At 39.3% G+C, this 17,583-nt stretch overlaps 1 protein-coding gene across 2 annotated transcripts in view; it reads right to left on the reverse strand.

The window, feature by feature from the left end:
- Nucleotides 1-17,583, reverse strand: part of LOC124777072 (tRNA 2'-phosphotransferase 1) — a 68,937-nt gene that overhangs the window by 23,168 nt on the left and 28,186 nt on the right. For both annotated transcript variants that reach the window (XM_047252345.1, XM_047252346.1), the window contains one exon: nt 8,824-9,100. In XM_047252345.1, the coding sequence (XP_047108301.1) occupies nt 8,824-9,081 (258 nt within the window). In that variant the 5' untranslated portion in view covers nt 9,082-9,100. The remainder of the gene's footprint in view (nt 1-8,823; nt 9,101-17,583) is intronic.

Genomic DNA, 17,583 nt, shown 5'->3' on the forward strand with positions numbered 1-17,583 from the left:
TATGAATGTTTCGGAATTGTTTGAACAGACCTCGTACGTACCCTGCACTGAACAGTGTTCCCTTGTCATACATCAGAGGATGTTAATGCCTGATACACTTTGGTAGTTGCTGCTCTAGTAATTGATGGTGCACACATTAAATACGACTAGAAACAACTTTGTTCCTTTCATTCCACAAATTGCATTTTCTCTCTACAACTTTACAGATAGGTTGCATGGTGATATGTGAGATAATGCCAGTGAAAGAAAACGTGGTGAGTGGCGGCTGTGGTTGGGATAGTTTCCAGCAAATCATTCTTGGTAGTCCTCCATAACACTCTGGGCACAACATTGGTCCTACAGGGTGTTTCAAAAATGACCGGTATATTTGAAACGGCAATAAAAACTAAACGAGCAGCGATAGAAATACACCGTTTGTTGCAATATGCTTGGGACAACAGTACATTTTCAGGCAGACAAACTTTCGAAATTACAGTAGTTACAATTTTCAACAACAGATGGCGCTGCAAGCCATGTGAAAGATATAGACGACAACGCAGTCTGTGGGTGCGCCATTCTGTACGTCGTCTTTCTGCTGTAAGCGTGTGCTGTTCACAATGTGCAAGTGTGCTGTAGACAACATGGTTTATTCCTTAGAACAGAGGATTTTTCTGGTGTTGGAATTCCACCGCCTAGAACACAGTGTTGTTGCAACAAGACGAAGTTTTCAACGGAGGTTTAATGTAACCAAAGGACCGAAAAGCGATACAATAAAGGATCTGTTTGAAAAATTTCAACGGACTGGGAACGTGACGGATGAACGTGCTGGAAAGGTAGGGCGACCGCGTACGGCAACCACAGAGGGCAACGCGCAGCTAGTGCAGCAGGTGATCCAACAGCGGCCTCGGGTTTCCGTTCGCCGTGTTGCAGCTGCGGTCCAAATGACGCCAACGTCCACGTATCGTCTCATGCGCCAGAGTTTACACCTCTATCCATACAAAATTCAAACGCGGCAACCCCTCAGCGCTGCTACCATTGCTGCACGAGAGACATTCGCTAACGATACAGTGCACAGGATTGATGACGGCGATATGCATGTGGGCAGCATTTGGTTTACTGACGAAGCTTAATTTTACCTGGACGGCTTCGTCAATAAACAGAACTGGCGCATATGGGGAACCGAAAAGCCCCATGTTGCAGTCCCATCGTCCCTGCATCCTCAAAAAGTACTGGTCTGGGCCGCCATTTCTTCCAAAGGAATCATTGGCCCATTTTTCAGATCCGAAACGATTATTGCATCACGCTATCTGGACATTCTTCGTGAATTTGTGGCGGTACAAACTGCCTTAGACGACACTGCGAACACCTCGTGGTTTATGCAAGATGGTGCCCGGCCACATCGCACGGCCGACGTCTTTAATTTCCTGAATGAATATTTCGATGATTGTGTGATTGCTTTGGGCTATCCGAAATATACAGGAGGCAGCGTGGATTGGCCTCCCTATTCGCCAGACATGAACCCCTGTGACTTCTTTCTGTGGGGACACTTGAAAGACCAGGGTACCGCCAGAATCCAGAAACAATTGAACAGCTGAAGCAGTACATCTCATCTGCATGTGAAGCCATTCCGCCAGACACGTTGTCAAAGGTTTCGGGTAATTTAATTCAGAGACTACGCCATATTATTGCTACGCATGGTGGATATGTGGAAAATATCGTACTATAGAGTTTCCCAGACCGCAGCGCCATCTGTTGTTGAAAATTGTAACTACTGTAATTTCGAAAGTTTGTCTGCCTGAAAATGTACTGTTGTCCCAAGCATATTGCAACAAACGGTGTATTTCTATCGCTGCTCGTTTAGTTTTTATTGCCGTTTCAAATATACCGGTCATTTTTGAAACACCCTGTAAAATGTTATATAGTCACCATGCCATCTGTAGAGGGTTCTTGTGTAATGTTCATTTAAATTAATTTAATTGTCTGATGCCATCCTCACATTCTACAATAGAACTGTTGAAATAACAAACTACTTTTTCAGCAAGTTAAATGCAGTGGTTAATGGATCAGGGTTTTCATGATCAACATGTGGATCCTACTCTGCCCACACTTGTGCTTTCTCTTCAGAAAATGCACCACTCTAGATACTGACAGATGTCAGCATACCAGGCAAGAAATGCATCTAGATTATGAAGGAAAGTACTTTATATGTACTAAGTCAAATGAAATCATTGCAGACAGAGAGAAAGTGAACTGTGTAATTCCAAGTGTGGGGGCCACATGATCAGCACCAAAAGCAAAAGCATCACCAGTATCATAAACAACAGTGTCATCAGCACCAGAACCAGCAGTTAAAACATCACCACAGACAGCAGAAGCAGTAGCTTGTACTACATGCAACAGAAAATAAACTCTCTCAGTGTTTTTTATGGGGACCCACAACAGCAAAAAGCAACCCCAGCCATGTGAAACTTCTCTCTTACGTATTCAAAATGAGCCTCCAGTCTCCCAAACAGAATTAACAACTTGTTTACTGAGAAACATTGCTCCAAAAAACTATCATGCTAATGTAAAGGTGAACAAGATTCTAACTTCGTCTGCATTACATCAAAATGTAAAAACTCTGAAGAACAAAATAGACCAACTGGTAATATATCTAAAAGATGGAGAATGTGGAAATGAACCTGATACTCTTTGTTTTTCTGAACATCATATTACAAACAGAATTCACAGGTTACAGACTGAAAATTTTTGTTTAACTGCTCATTATTGTAGATCTAGTATGGGGAAAGGTGTAGTTGCAATATTTTTTTGAAATAATATAGATGTAAATCTCTAGATAAGCCAATACTGTGCTGAACAGCACTACGAGGTGTGTGGCATTGTGATAACGATAAATAATGTAACAATTGTGCTGTCAATTTATAGAGCACCTGCTGGAAATCTTTTTCCATCTGCCATGAAAATCTTAATCATTTATTCTAATGGGTGACTTTAATGTGAACTTTTAGCACAGTCCACAAAGACCAAGAGAAGTTGGCTAAGGGGAAAAAAATTATGTACTCATAAATTTTTGTACAGTGGTGGTGGGGGGAGGGGGGGGGGAATATCATGAACAACATAACGTACTAAAAATTGTGACCATTAGGGTGAGACTGTGGGGATGGGGATGCCTTAAAAGATCACTTTTTTACGTGTTTGATGAATATCTCGAAAACTGCAACTTCTGGAAAAAATGTTTCCCAGTACAAAATTAAACTACTATAAAATTTCGTACAAAGAAAAGGTCATATTCATTTTTTCTCTAGGACTGCATTGCAAGTGATGAAAAATCACAATTATTAAAAATAGAGTTTTAATGGTATAAAAATAATGTTTATTGTTAAGTGATGTGGGTTAAGAATAAATATTAAATATGTGTACTATATTTTAATTGCAGGAGAACCATATCAAGGGATTAATTGCATTCTGAGGGTGTAACAGTATGGAAAGGGGGAGGGGGAGGTTGAAGCTTAGAAACATGAGGGAACATAAGGCAATGGATTGTGATCATACACTTCCCTCCATCACAGGTCTGCAAACTGAAGAGTGAGCATGCAATTCCCCATTCTCTCTACCCCACTATATCACAAATAGCAACTACAGGGTGTTTCATAAGGTTATGCCAACACTCCTACAGCTCATCTTATGAATCAATGGTGAGGCAGTGTGCAGGTATGCCTGGGAGTGTTTATACCCCCCCCCCTCACCCCCACTCCACCCACAGTATAAAAATATGCAGCTAAATGAATTTCTTCCCCTAATTATTCATTGTTGACTGGACTATTTTTGACAGAAAATAGAAATAGAATGGACCTAGAATACCAGATGTTTTATTACAACTTAGTATCACTGGTAGAGTCTCCAACTAGAGTAACAGCCAGTTCTAGTATTTTAGCAGACGACATATTTATAGATAAGGATAATTTATAATAATTCAACTCTCAAAAATATTATAAATGGTTTCTCTGATCACGAGGGACCGTTTCTCATCACAAACCAAGTTTGGAAAAACTTGAGGATTATACACCACACACACACACACACACACACACACACACACACACACACACCATGGAAAAATTTAATCATCAATGACAGCTTGTGGACTCGTCTCCTGAATGTGCTGCTGTTGATATTAACTCCAAATTTAATTTACTAATCAATGAGGTTGAAGAACCACTTCCTAAAAAGTTAATAACAGGAATTTTATATAAATCAAGTTATATGCCTTGGGTTTCAGCAAGTGTGTGGTTTTATGCCTCAATAGGGAAAAAGAAAACCAAGAGGCTTTCAGCAAGAGGCAAGAAATACCAATCTGTTGACTGTCTGGAACGCATGATAATTTTCCAATAGTCACTCTAAAAAAAGTTCAGTGCACTGCCTCAAGAAGTACAATGTCTGCTGCCAGGATTATCAAATGGAACAATGCAGATCTAGTAATAAAGTAGTGGTAGTGGTAGTGGTAGTGGTAGTAGTAGTAGTAGTAGTAGTAGTGGTAATAAATAAAAAATCTGAGTATGGTACAGAAGGGGTTCAATTTCAGCGGCTGTAAGATTTGTAAAGCCCTCCCTTCACAAATTAAGTGTTTAGTTGGGCTGATGACTGTGCCATTTAGTCCCATAAACACCCCCCCCCCCCTTCCCTCCCTCTCAATCAGTCAAGTGTTTACTGGGTTATGAGCTCTTGTTATGGCAATTCCTATTGAAGGGTCACTTTACACTATAGAAGAGCTCCTGAACCACAGTGTATAGTATCCACGAACCTGTAACACTCAGATACATTCCCAGACCCTTACTCGTGCGCATATCTATTTATTATTGTGAACATATTCATTTTTCCATAATAGATTAATTTTTTATTTCAATGTGAAATTGATCAGTGCTATTTACATAATTTCACAGAATGTAATCAGAAACTTGTAAAACTGACACTTTTGAACATTGTGACATATTCACAATATGGATCACCACAACATGCAATAAATACAAAAACAAACAAAAAAAAACAATAAATAAATAATATTGGAACCCCAAAACTACTGTCCAGCAAGTCTTCTCCCAATATTCTCAAAAGTATTTAGAAAAGTTGTTGCACTCCAGATCCAAGATTCCACAGCAAAATCTAATATTGTATCACTAAATCAGTTCGGCTTCCAGAAAGGGAAGAGTACAATATGTACCATCAACAAATTTGTTGAGAAACATTGCTTTCACACTGGATAAATCATAAAAAGTCACAGAAATTTTCTGTTAGCTTACAAAGGGTTTTGACTGTGTAAACCATTCTCTACTGCTTCTCTGCTATATACACTATGTGATCAAAAGTATCCGGACACCTGGCTGAAAATGACTTACAAGTTCATGGCGCCTTCCATCGGTAATGCTTTAATTCAATATGGTGTTGGTCCACCCTTAGCCTTGACGACAGCTTCCACTCTCGCAGGCATTCTTCACAGAGTGCTGCACTGAGGAGCGGTATCGATGTCTGTGCCAGTTCATTACAGAGATGTTATTGTCATGTAACCACTCCGCCACAGGCCGTGCATTATGAACAGGTGCTCGATCGTGTTGAAAGATGCAATAGCGATCCCCAATTTGCTCTTCAACAGTAGGAAGCAAGAAGGTGCTTAAAATACGAGTGTAGGCCTGTGCTGCGATAGTGCCACGCAAAACAACAACACGCTCACAGATGATGTTCACTGGGCATTTACCATACCCACACCCTGCCATCGGATTGCCACATTGTGTACCGTGATTCGTGACTTCACACAACATTGTAGAGGAACTGGTGTTCAGGAGAATTGCTGGTCACCTAGACAGCCACAATATTCTCAATCCATGTCTATTTTCTTTCTGCTAAGGTTTTTCAACAGATGATGCTATTTTCTCCTTCCTTGTACAAATTTGTAGCACTCTAAATAGTAGAGTGGCACCAGTCAGTATCCTACGCCATCTATCCAAAGCCTTCGACTTTGAGGACCACAAAATTTTTCTACAGAAAGCAGTCTTTTATTGTTTAAATGGTATAGTGGCAATGTGGATTAAGTTTTATCTGAGAGGTAGGAAACGGAGGGGACAGAATTACTAATAGTTACTGATGTCTAGCTCCATCAGTGTGGGGTACAATAAATATTGAAGTTCCACAGGGCTTGCTGCTGGTTCTCTTGCTGTTTCTATTATTCAGAGATGGCTCCCATTCTCTTCTATTACAACGATCGAGATTGCTCTCTTTGCAGTATGTAAATCAGCAGAGAAAAAGCTGGAAACACATGCTCACCCTGTTCTTACTAATGTCCTCAGGTGGTTTACCTGTAATGGACTCATTCCACATATCAAAAAATACATTACGTACAATTTCATGTAACACACAAAAAGAAAGGGCATACATTTAAAATTTTAAGGGGCAGAAAGTAGACTTCTCAAAGTTTTTAGGTGTACAAATTTACAGACAATTACATTGCTACTGCCATATTATAGTTACGGCAAAAAGAGTTCATTCAGCAACTTTTGCTTTGCACATAACTGCATCAGCTACACATAAAGATGTGGTTACGGCTGCTTGATTTAGATATTTCCATGCATGTCGCCTGATGACATCACCTTTGGGAGAGGCAGAATAAATTTAAAAAAAACTTTATTATGCAGAAGAGAGTAATCCTCATTATGAGTGACGAGTGGTGTCCATCCAATACAGTCTTGTAGAAATCCGTTCCAGAAACTACAGATTTTTCACAGTAGCATCACAGTATATCTTCTCCCTTGTATGTTTTGGAAATAAAAAATGCTGTCTTTTCAAAAGCATGAATAAAATACAATGTCAAAGCAAGATGTGCACAGCAGCTGAACTAACTTCACCTTTGTGCAGAAAGGAGCATATTACTTGGGCATAAAAGTGTTCAATGCTCTACCAACAGATATCAAAAGCCTTGCTCCATAAAAATCAAAATTCAAAGGAATTGTAGGAAACATCTTGTGAAATTCATGTTACTCAATTGGTGATATTTTTTAGTATAAATGAGTGTGATAATGTATAATGTATGCAGTATCGCTCTAAAGGGTGATCAAAGTATGGATGGATAGGTAAATAAATATACAACTAAACAAAATATATAAATAATGTTATTACTGGGACGTATTTTTGTACACTTAAATATAAATTATTTCATTTTGTTATACACTGAAGTACCAATGAAACTAGTGTAAGCATGTGTATTCAAATACAGGGACATGTAAACAGGCAGAATACGGCACTGCAGTCAGCAATGCCTACATAAGACAATGTATGGCGCATTTGTTAGGTTGGTTACTGCTGCTACAATGGTAGGTCATCAAGATTTAAGTGAGTTTGAACGTGGTGTTATAGTCAATGCACAAGTGATGGAACACAGCACCTCCGAGGTAGGAATAAAGTGGGGATATTTCCATATGACCATTTCATGAGAGTAACCTGAATATCTGGAACCTTGTAAAATATCAAATCTCCGAAATTGCTGCAACTGGAAAAAGATGCTGCAAGAACAGGACCAACGACAACTGAAGAGAAGCATTCAACATGACAGAAGTGCAACTGTTCCGCAAATTGTTGCAGATTTCAATGCTGGGCCATCAACAAGTGTCTATGTGTGAAACATTCAATGAAACAGCATCAATATGGGCTTTCGGAGCCGAAGGCCCATTCATGTACCCTTGATGACTGCATGACATAGCTTTAAGCTTCTGGGCCCATCAAAACCGACATTGGACTGTTGATGACTGGAAACATGTTGCCTGGTCTCGTTTCAAATTATATCAGACGGATGGATGTGTAGGGGCATGGAGACAACCTCATGAATCCATGGATCCTGCATTCAGCAGGGGACTGTTCAAGCTGGTGGAGACTCTGCAATGGTATGAAGTATGTGCAGTTAGCATGATATGGGGCCCTGATATGCCTAGATAAGACTTGACAGGTGACATGTAACTTAAGCATCCTGTCTGATCACCTACATCCACTCATGTCCATTGTGCATTCCGATGGACTTGGGCAATTCCAGCAGGACAATGCGACACCCCACGGTCCTGAATTGCAATAGAGTGGCTCCAGGAACACTTTTCTGAGTTTAAACACTTCCGCTGGCCACCAAAGTCCCCAGACGTGAACAATATTGAAATTATCTGGGATGCCTTGCCTCCACCCCATTGTACCCTTACGGATTTATGGACAGCTCTGCAAGATTCATGGTGTCAATTCCCTCGAGCACTAATTCAGAGATTAGTCGAATTCATGCCACATCGTGTTTCAGCACATATACATGCTTGCAAGGGCCCCACATGATATTAGGCAAGTGTACCAGTTTCCTTGTCTCTTCATTGTATAATATATCATGTTCATTTTCAACTATTAGTTTTATTCTTGGATGTCTCATTAGTTAATGTGTAAATAAAACTGTTATGTTTTGTTGCAAAATATGTTGTGTATATCTTCATGTGTCAAGATGCTGCTTTAGTCAATATGAGTAGCATGAATATCTCATTAATGTATGCAGACATTGTTGTTTCATAGCATAATATACAATATTTTAGAGAGAGAGAGGGGGAGGAGCGAGGGGGGAGGGGAGGACGAGGAGGAGGAGGAAGGAAAAAAACTGACTTGTTCCATATTTTTGCAACTCTAGTGCGACAGAACATGCATAAAAATAAATAAACTGCCATACACCAAAGCAAATAAAGTGTTTCTAAGTCGCGTTATTTCGAGGTATCAAAGTACTATCTACTAGTTATATTAATATAACATTGGTTATCAGCCCTAAAATTAAATAGGCATTACCTGTATTGAATGACCTTGATTAGCTCTAATGTAAAGTGTCCCTGTCTCAGTATCTGTTCGTAATGCAAATCTCTGCTTTTCATTTTCTGCCACGACACGTTGTATATCCGATAACTGATAGTTTCTAAAAGATTTATGGCTCAGAATCTCCTCCACTGCCACAAAACCATCTTCAGTAATGGCTAGCCCTTCTTTAACTGCACCATGGCGCAAAATCCATGACAATGCTTTGCTCAAAGAAATGTCCTTACCATGCATTTTTCTCAGCAACAACAAACTGAAAAAAAAAGAGTTGTAAACACAAAAGTCCATAATAAAACATTAGCAAAATCACATACATTTTCTATAAATCATCGAAGTTGTATTTAAATGATACTTATTAGCAACAGGAAACGATGTGGCATGGTTTGATGATAGAAGATAACTGATTTGGCTTCACTATTCACAGCTACCCAAAATAGTCATTCCAGTTCCATAAAACTGCATAATCACCCTGTTCTTACATTATCTACACATCTATGGTTGTTTTTTGTACATATACCTGTCTCCCCCACTCTCAGTTATTCTATTTCTTTCACTCAGTCACTTCCAGTTCCCTCACCATGTCATCCTTCTTTTTTTAGTATTCTATTTCTTATTTCCTACATTTACTGTCTGTATATTTTATCCCTCCCATGTGTTTCTCTTTTACTTCCCTATTTCTAAATTAACACCAGTGACTCTCCTCTCTGATCAAGCAAATATATTTCTTGCAAAAGCTAATTATTGTTATTATCTTCTTTTCTTTCTCAGACCTTAGGTCTGGTTAAAAATGGAAAGTGACGCGGACCTTCATCAAGTGTGACTTCCTTTTAACTGTATGGTATATGTTACATTGCATTTAGGAACTTTCGGGTCATTGAACATGTATCAATAATTACAGATTTTTGTAGTTGTATATATATGTTTGGATGGAGCTGTATTGCATTGATGTACTGGTGGATCCAAAATGACTCCTGTAGTTGATAGTATAATTGGTATAATGTCAACTTTATCCTGATGCCACATGTCCTTGACTTCCTCAGCCAGTTGGATGTATTTTTCAATTTTTTCTCCTGTTTTCTTTTGTATATTTGTTGTATTGGGTATGGATATTTCGATTAGTTGTGTTAATTTCTTCTTTTCATTGGTGAGTATGATGTCAGGTTTGTTATGTGGTGTTGTTTTATCTGTTATAATGGTTCTGTTCCAGTATAATTTGAATTCATCATTCTCCAGTACACTTTGTGGTGCATACTTGTATGTGAGAACGTGTTGTTTTATGAGTTTATGTTGTAAGGCACGCTGTTGATGTATTATTTTTGCTACATTGTCATGTCTTCTGGGGTATTCTGTATTTGCTATTATTGTACATCCGCTTGTGATGTGATCTACTGTTTCTATTTGTTGTTTGCGAAGTCTGCATTTATCTGTTGTGGTATTGGGATCTTTAATAATATGCTTGCTGTAATATCTGGTGTTTATTGTTTGATCCTGTATTGCAATCATGAATCCTTCCGTCGCACCGTATATATTGCCTTTTCTTAGCCATGTGTTGGATGCAACTTGATCGATGTGTGGCTGTGTTAGATGATACGGGTGCTTGCCATGTAGTGTTTTCTTTTTCCAATTTACTTTCTTCGTATCTGTTGATGTTATGTGATCTAAAGGGTTGTAGAGGTGGTTATGAAATTGCAGTGGTGTAGCCGATGTATTTACATGAGTGATTGCTTTGTGTATTTTGCTAGTTTCTGCTCGTTCTAGAAAGAATTTTCTTAAATTGTCTACCTGTCCATAATGTAGGTTTTTTATATCGATAAATCCCCTTCCTTTCTGCTTAATGTGAATCTTTCTGTTGCTGAATGTATGTGATGTATTCTATATTTGTGGCAATGTGATCGTGTAAGTGTATTGAGTGCTTCTAGGTTTGTGTTACTCCATTCCACTACTCCAAATGAGTAGGTCAATATTGGAATAGCGTAAGTATTTATAGCTTTTGTCTTGTTTCTTGCTGTCAATTCTGTTTTCAGTATTTTTGTTAGTCTTTGTCTATATTTTTCTTTTAGTTCTTCTTTAATATTTGTATTATCTATTCCTATTTTTTGTCTGTATCCTAGATATTTATAGGCATCTGTTTTTTCCATCACTTCTATGCAGTTGCTGTGGTTATCCAATATGTAATCTTCTTGTTTAGTGTGTTTTTCCTTGACAATGCTATTTTTCTTACATTTGTCTGTTCCAAAAACCATATTTATATCATTGCTGAATATTTCTGTTATCTTTAGTAACTGGTTGAGTTGTTGATTTGTTGCTGCCAGTAGTTTTAGATCATCCATGTATAGCAAATGTGTGATTTTGTGTGGGTATGTTCCAGTAATATTATATCCATAATTTGTATTATTTAGCATGTTGGATAGTGGGTTCAGAGCAAGGCAGAACCAGAAAGGACTTAATGAGTCTCCTTGGTATATTCCACGCTTAATCTGTATTGGCTGTGATGTGATATTATTTGAATTTGTTTGGATATTAAGTGTGGTTTTCCAATTTTTCATTACTATGTTTAGGAACTGTATCAATTTAGGATCTACTTTGTATATTTCCAATATTTGTAGTAACCATGAGTGGGGTACACTATCAAAAGCTTTTTGGTAATCAATGTATACGTAGTGCAGCGACCTTTGTTTAGTTTTAGCTTGATATGTCACCTCTGCATCTATTATCAGTTGCTCTTTACATCCTCGTGCTCCTTTGCAACAGCCTTTTTGTTCTTCATTTATAATTTTGTTCTGTGTTGTATGTGTCATTAATTTCTGTGTAATGACTGAAGTTAATATTTTGTATATTGTTGGTAGGCATGTTATGGGGCGATATTTAGCTGGGTTTGCTGTGTCTGCTTGATCTTTAGGTTTCAGATAGGTTACTCCATATGTAAGTGTATCAGGGAATGTGTATGGGTCTGCAATGTAACTGTTAAATAATTTAGTTAGATGTGAATGTGTTGAGGTGAACTTCTTTAGCCAGAAATTTGCTATTTTATCATTTCCAGGGGCTTTCCAATTGTGCGTAGAATTAATTGCTCGGGTGACTTCATGTTGCAAAATTATCACTTCAGGTATTTGTGGTATCATCTTGTATGTATCTGTTTCTGCTTGTATCCACCGTGCATGCCCGTTATGTTGTACCGGGTTTGACCATATGTTGCTCCAGAAGTGTTCCATGTCTGTTATGTTTGGTGGATTGTCTATTTTAATGTGTGTGTTATCTATTGTTTGGTAAAATCTCTTTTGGTTTGTGTTGAATGTTTGGTTTTGTTTCCTTCTATTTTCACTTTTTTTGTATCTTCTAAGTCGTTTGTCCAATGCTTGTAATTTCTGCTTCTTTTCATCTAATTGCTCTATTGCTTCTTGTTGTGAGATTTTACCTAACGTTTTTTGTTTTTTGTCTGATATTTAATTTCTTATAAATTGTGTTAGCTGTCCTATGTCTTTTCTCAGTTTTTCTATTCTGATCTGTAGCCTGTGTTGCCATGCTGGTTTTGTGGGTTTCTTCTGTGTGTTGGTTGGTTCTGATCTCTACCTAGTGTGTATATGTAGTGTAGTGAGTGCTCCTACATAAAACAGTAGTTGTAACTCTTCCATAGTTGTATTTTCATTTATTTTGTTGTGTATGATTGTGTTGATAGTTGTTGTTGTTGTTTCGACTTGTGGGTTATTTGGTGGTCTATGCAAGAATGGTCTAATGTCTGTATTTGTGTCTTTGTATTCTATATATGTCAGCTGAAATTTTTCTTCTATATCTAACATGTGTGTCACTTCGTGTTCTATTTGTGCTTGTTCTGGTGGCTGTCTTAAGATGTCGTTTTCCTCTGATTGTTTAATTGATGCGTGTTGTTCTTTGTTTGTTTGCTCTGGGATGTTTGAGTCCATTACTGTATTTTCTTCTTCTTCTGATTGCACATTATTTTGTTCTAGTATTTGTTGTACTTGTTGTTTGATGTTTTCAAATTCTGAGTGGGGTATCCCGTTATTTTTGATTATTACACGGATCTGATCAGCTAGTCGTTCTGTTAAAAATTTTAATTCTGGTTATCTGGTAATAAATGTTGTGTATACTTGTGATCTGTATCCAGTTGTGTTGGTTCCTAGGTTTGTTGCTTGGTAATAGCAGAACATGAGGTGTCGATTAACTTCATCTGACCATCTCATCCTCTGTCTTTGTTTTCCTTCTAGGGTGGTTGCAGGAAGCATATCCTGCAAAACACCTCTATTTGGATTTAAATCATTTTCCAGTTGGCTAGCAGTGTCGTTACCATTGTGGGCAGGCATAGGGTTCAAGCGTCGTCCCCGACCATGATGGCGCTTGTCCGAGGCTTCTTTAGTTCTGTCCTGAACCAAGTAATCACACTAATTATTATTATTATTACTATTATTATTATTTGCATTATGTGTAGTTTAAATTATTTGTCACATCAGAGGTATTGACTTTTCATGACTGTGTCATAAGGAAGGATACACATACAATGCCAGAAATACAGTATACTCGGAAAGATGTTGATTTTGAGCCAGTGACAGCATATGCCATCTGGGGGACAGTAGGTTTCAACGTCATCCAATGACATATAGCCTAGTATCATAACTACCTTAGCACCATCTGTGTCTGCCCTTTAATAGGGAATGCTTACAGCCAGAAGGCTCAGAGCAGTGCAGATGTATGAAGCAAGCAGGCTACCATGCCATGGAGATGCACCCTTGCTTTCTACAGCCAACTGTGTGAGTTTGAAAGTGGTCAAACTGTGACTGTCTGAGTGGTGGGATAGTCCTTTCTGAGAATTGGCACACAAGTTGGATATGCTGTATCAGTTGTGCATTGATGCTGGTATCAGTGACCATGTGAACATTCTCAAACCCTTAGATGAGATTCTGGACATCAAGATAGCACATATGCCCATACAATTGACATATTGTAAAGGCAACAACGTCAGATAGTACAGCTACCACAGTACAATAGGAGGGTTTGTGAGCTTAGACGTACAACACGAACTGTTGCAAACCAGTTATTAGCCGTGGGACTATGGGCAGATACACCTCTAGCCCATCTTCCACTCATGCCACAGCATCGACTTGCATGGCTCGAATGGTGCCATCAGAAGATCATTTAGAAGATGCAATGGTGCGCAGCGGTCTTCAGTGGTGAAAGAAGATTCTGCCTGCACACAAGTGATGATTGTTTGTGCGTATGACATAGACCTGTTGAGTGCTGTCTCATAAAACACATTCATCCAAGACACACTGTCTCCACCCCAGGCCTTATGATTTCGGGTGCAATAAGCTATAACTTTCATTCAACATTGGTGTTTCTGGAGGGGATGCTAACCAGCACTATATAAGTACATCATGCTGTTAGACCCATTCTTTTGCTGTTCTTGCAACAGGAAGGTGTTGTATTGTTCCTAAAGGATAATGCTCGCAAACACATTGCCTGTGAAACTCAATGTGCTCTGCAAGGCATGCAGCAATTTCCCTGGGCCAGCACGATCTCCACGCTTGTCTTCAATTGAGCACATGTGGGATATGATGGAACAAGAAGGGACTCGTGCGATTCCTAAACCAACATCTCTTACAGAACTATGTTAACAGGTTGGACAGGTGTGGCATAACATATTCCAGGACAGTATTCATCATATGTACAATTAATCGGATGCCAGAGTCAGTGCTTGCATTGCCACCCATGGAAGCTACACCACATACTAATATCGGTGTTTCTGCATGGTTTGACATGTGGTCTTAGAACACTTGCACTATTGATCTGTAAATATAAACATTTCATGTACTCCATATTAACTGTTGCAACAGTAAATCTCGAGTGAATTGGAAATGTCTAAAAGGGTGTACTAATTTTTTTTTTCTGGCAGCGTATTTACAACAACTACTCACAATTGTAGGTGTTTTATTGTTTGTATATATTTATTTGTGTTATTTTGGGCCACTGATTCATTTCTGATGAGAAAGAGTGACCTGGGACATATTGTGTACCGAAAACCAACACACACGGACCGATACCTGCACAAACTATCAAACCACTACCCGAGCCAGAAAAGAGGCATGATTCATATGCTCGTAACGCGAGCAGGTCGAATATGTGAGCCGCAGCACCTCAAACACAAAATGCAACATCTGGAAAGTGTTCTGAGGAGCAATGGGTACTCCACAAATTATATTAGAAATTTAACGGAGCCAAACACTCAGCAAAGTAAGAGATCAGGAAAAGAAATATTGGGTATGGCCTTTCTGCCATACATTCCCAGAGTGACGGACAGAATCGGCCGTATATTGCACAAACACGGCATAAAGACAATTTTCAAACCGACAAGAAGATCAAAGAGTGTCTTTGATCAGCAAAGGATAAAAGGGACCCACTTGCAATGTCAGTAATATACCGCTTACCATGTACATGCGGAAAAGTTAACATTGGAATGACTGGACAATCAATCAACACTAGGATCAAAGAACATATGTGACATTGCAGGTTGGGGCAGGTGGAGAAATCAGCCGTGGCAGAGTACGCGCTGAGTGAGACCGACCATGTAATAAAATTCTCCGACACAGAAGTTCTGGCTGTAGAGAAGCACTATCACACCCGCTTATTTAGAGAAGCTGTAGAAATACACAAACATGGGAACAGCTTCAACAAGAAAGCGGAAAGCCTTAAAGTAAATGGATCCTGGCTTCCCGTACTGCAGCAAACAACAGTCGCAGGTAGCAAGAGGAGAACCGTGTGGTGTCACCGCCAGACACCACACTTGCTAGGTGGTAGCTTAAATCGGCCGCGGTCCATTTAGTACATGTCGGACCCGCGTGTCACCACTGTGTGATCGCAGACCGAGCGCCACCACAAGGCAGGTCTCGAGATACGGGATAGCACTCGCCCCAGTTGTACGACGACTTTGCTAGCGACTACACTGACAAAGCCTTTCTCTCATTTGCCGAGAGACAGTTAGAATAGCCTTCAGCTAAGTCCATGGCTACGACCTAGCAAGGCGCCATTAACCGTATCTGAAGATAGTCTTATTTGTATTATCAAGAGCGATGTACCACAAGGATAAATAAAAGATAAGTATTCGAGGAGCTGCATACTTTTCTTATGAGAATTCACTACTTATCCTGTTCCAGAATTCACGCCCGTCTGCGTTAGATAGCGTGCATTTAGGCCGCCTCTATCTACAAGGTGTTGGCACATTTACCAACACATCAAACCGCACCGGAAATGACTGCGGAGAAGGCCTTGGACGTTGGCACGCCAGGTAGGGGAGAGCAAGGCAATACTGTACAGTGGGTAATACCATGCACCCCTTTATCCAGTTTCCCAGAGAGTGCAAAGAGTGCTGCATGGTGCTGCCACATAGCGGAAGTAACTATAATCAGATACAGAGGGGTCTATATCGTTCAACAGTGCTGACGTCTTCGACAATCGGTTTCAATTGGTTTCAACTGTTTTCTTATAAAATCTGAAGATAACAAGTCTAGAGGAGAGCGAAATATTTCAATAGCAACAATATTTAAAGTACCTCTATTTAATTATGAGTTTCTTGATCTTCTTTTAAACATCAAATGTTAGACATTAAATTTCATGATTGTTGGGTTAGAATTTGCAATGGCGAGTCATGTTGTCTCGGGGCAATACCGTGCCCGATGTACGGTATTGCCCCATGGTGAATGGTAGTGCCCCATATGGTAATTTCTTTTGGTATTTTTGTGAACTATATATTAGGAAGAGTGTGTGTGTGTATGTGTGTGTGTGTGTGTGTGTGTGTGTGTGTGTGTGTGTGTGTGTGTCATCTTATAAGTTTTCTTTCTTTTTTTAAATCACAGATTGTGAGAAACAGAGCCAGAACCACAGAAAGGGGCAAAGGGTAGACAGAACATGAAATGAATTGCGCACTCCACGATGTTATAGAAAATGCAAAGCCAAAGAGAGTAGCTGCAAGAATGTACGGAATACCTCTTTCTACTTTAAGAGATAGGCTAAAAACAGAAGATTGATCTAAAGTAAAGTTGGGAAGAAAACCTATATTTTCAAAAGAACAGGAAGATGACATAGCTAAGCATGTTATTTTGCTAGCAAAGATGTTTTATGGAATATCGTCGGTGGAGTTGAGATTAGTTTATGAATGTGCGAGACACATAATATTCAGCATAATTTTAATAAAATATCAAAAAGAGCTGGACAGGATAGGCTCTCTGAGTTTCTTAGAAGAAATCCATCAGTCAGCATTTGCAAACCTGAGGCTACCAGTCTCAATCGGATCTCAGCTTTTAATTCAAGTGAAGTTAAGCTATTTTTCTCGAATCTCACCACTGTGATGGACGTCCATAAGTGTGATGCCTCCAGAATTTACAATTTTGATGAGACAGGAATATCAACGGTTCAGAAGCCAGGAAAAATTTTAGCACCCAAAGGAGCTAAACAAGTTGGCTCAGCAACAAGCTGGGAACGTGGGAAAAATATTACAGTGTGTTGTGCAGTGAGTGCCAGTGGGGTATATGTGCCTCCAACGTTTATTTTTCCGAGGCTTAGGATGACGTCTGCCCTACAGAGAGTAGGACCACCAAATTCAACATACGAATGTAGCAAGAATGGTTGGATGACGAAGGAGCTCTTCCCAAAGTGGCTGAAACATTTTGCTAATTTTACCAAAGCCTCTAAGGACCCATTCTCTTAATTTTAGACAATCACTCTAGCCAT

This window comes from Schistocerca piceifrons, chromosome 2 (assembly GCF_021461385.2).
Source record: "Schistocerca piceifrons isolate TAMUIC-IGC-003096 chromosome 2, iqSchPice1.1, whole genome shotgun sequence".
Taxonomy (NCBI): domain Eukaryota; kingdom Metazoa; phylum Arthropoda; class Insecta; order Orthoptera; family Acrididae; genus Schistocerca; species Schistocerca piceifrons.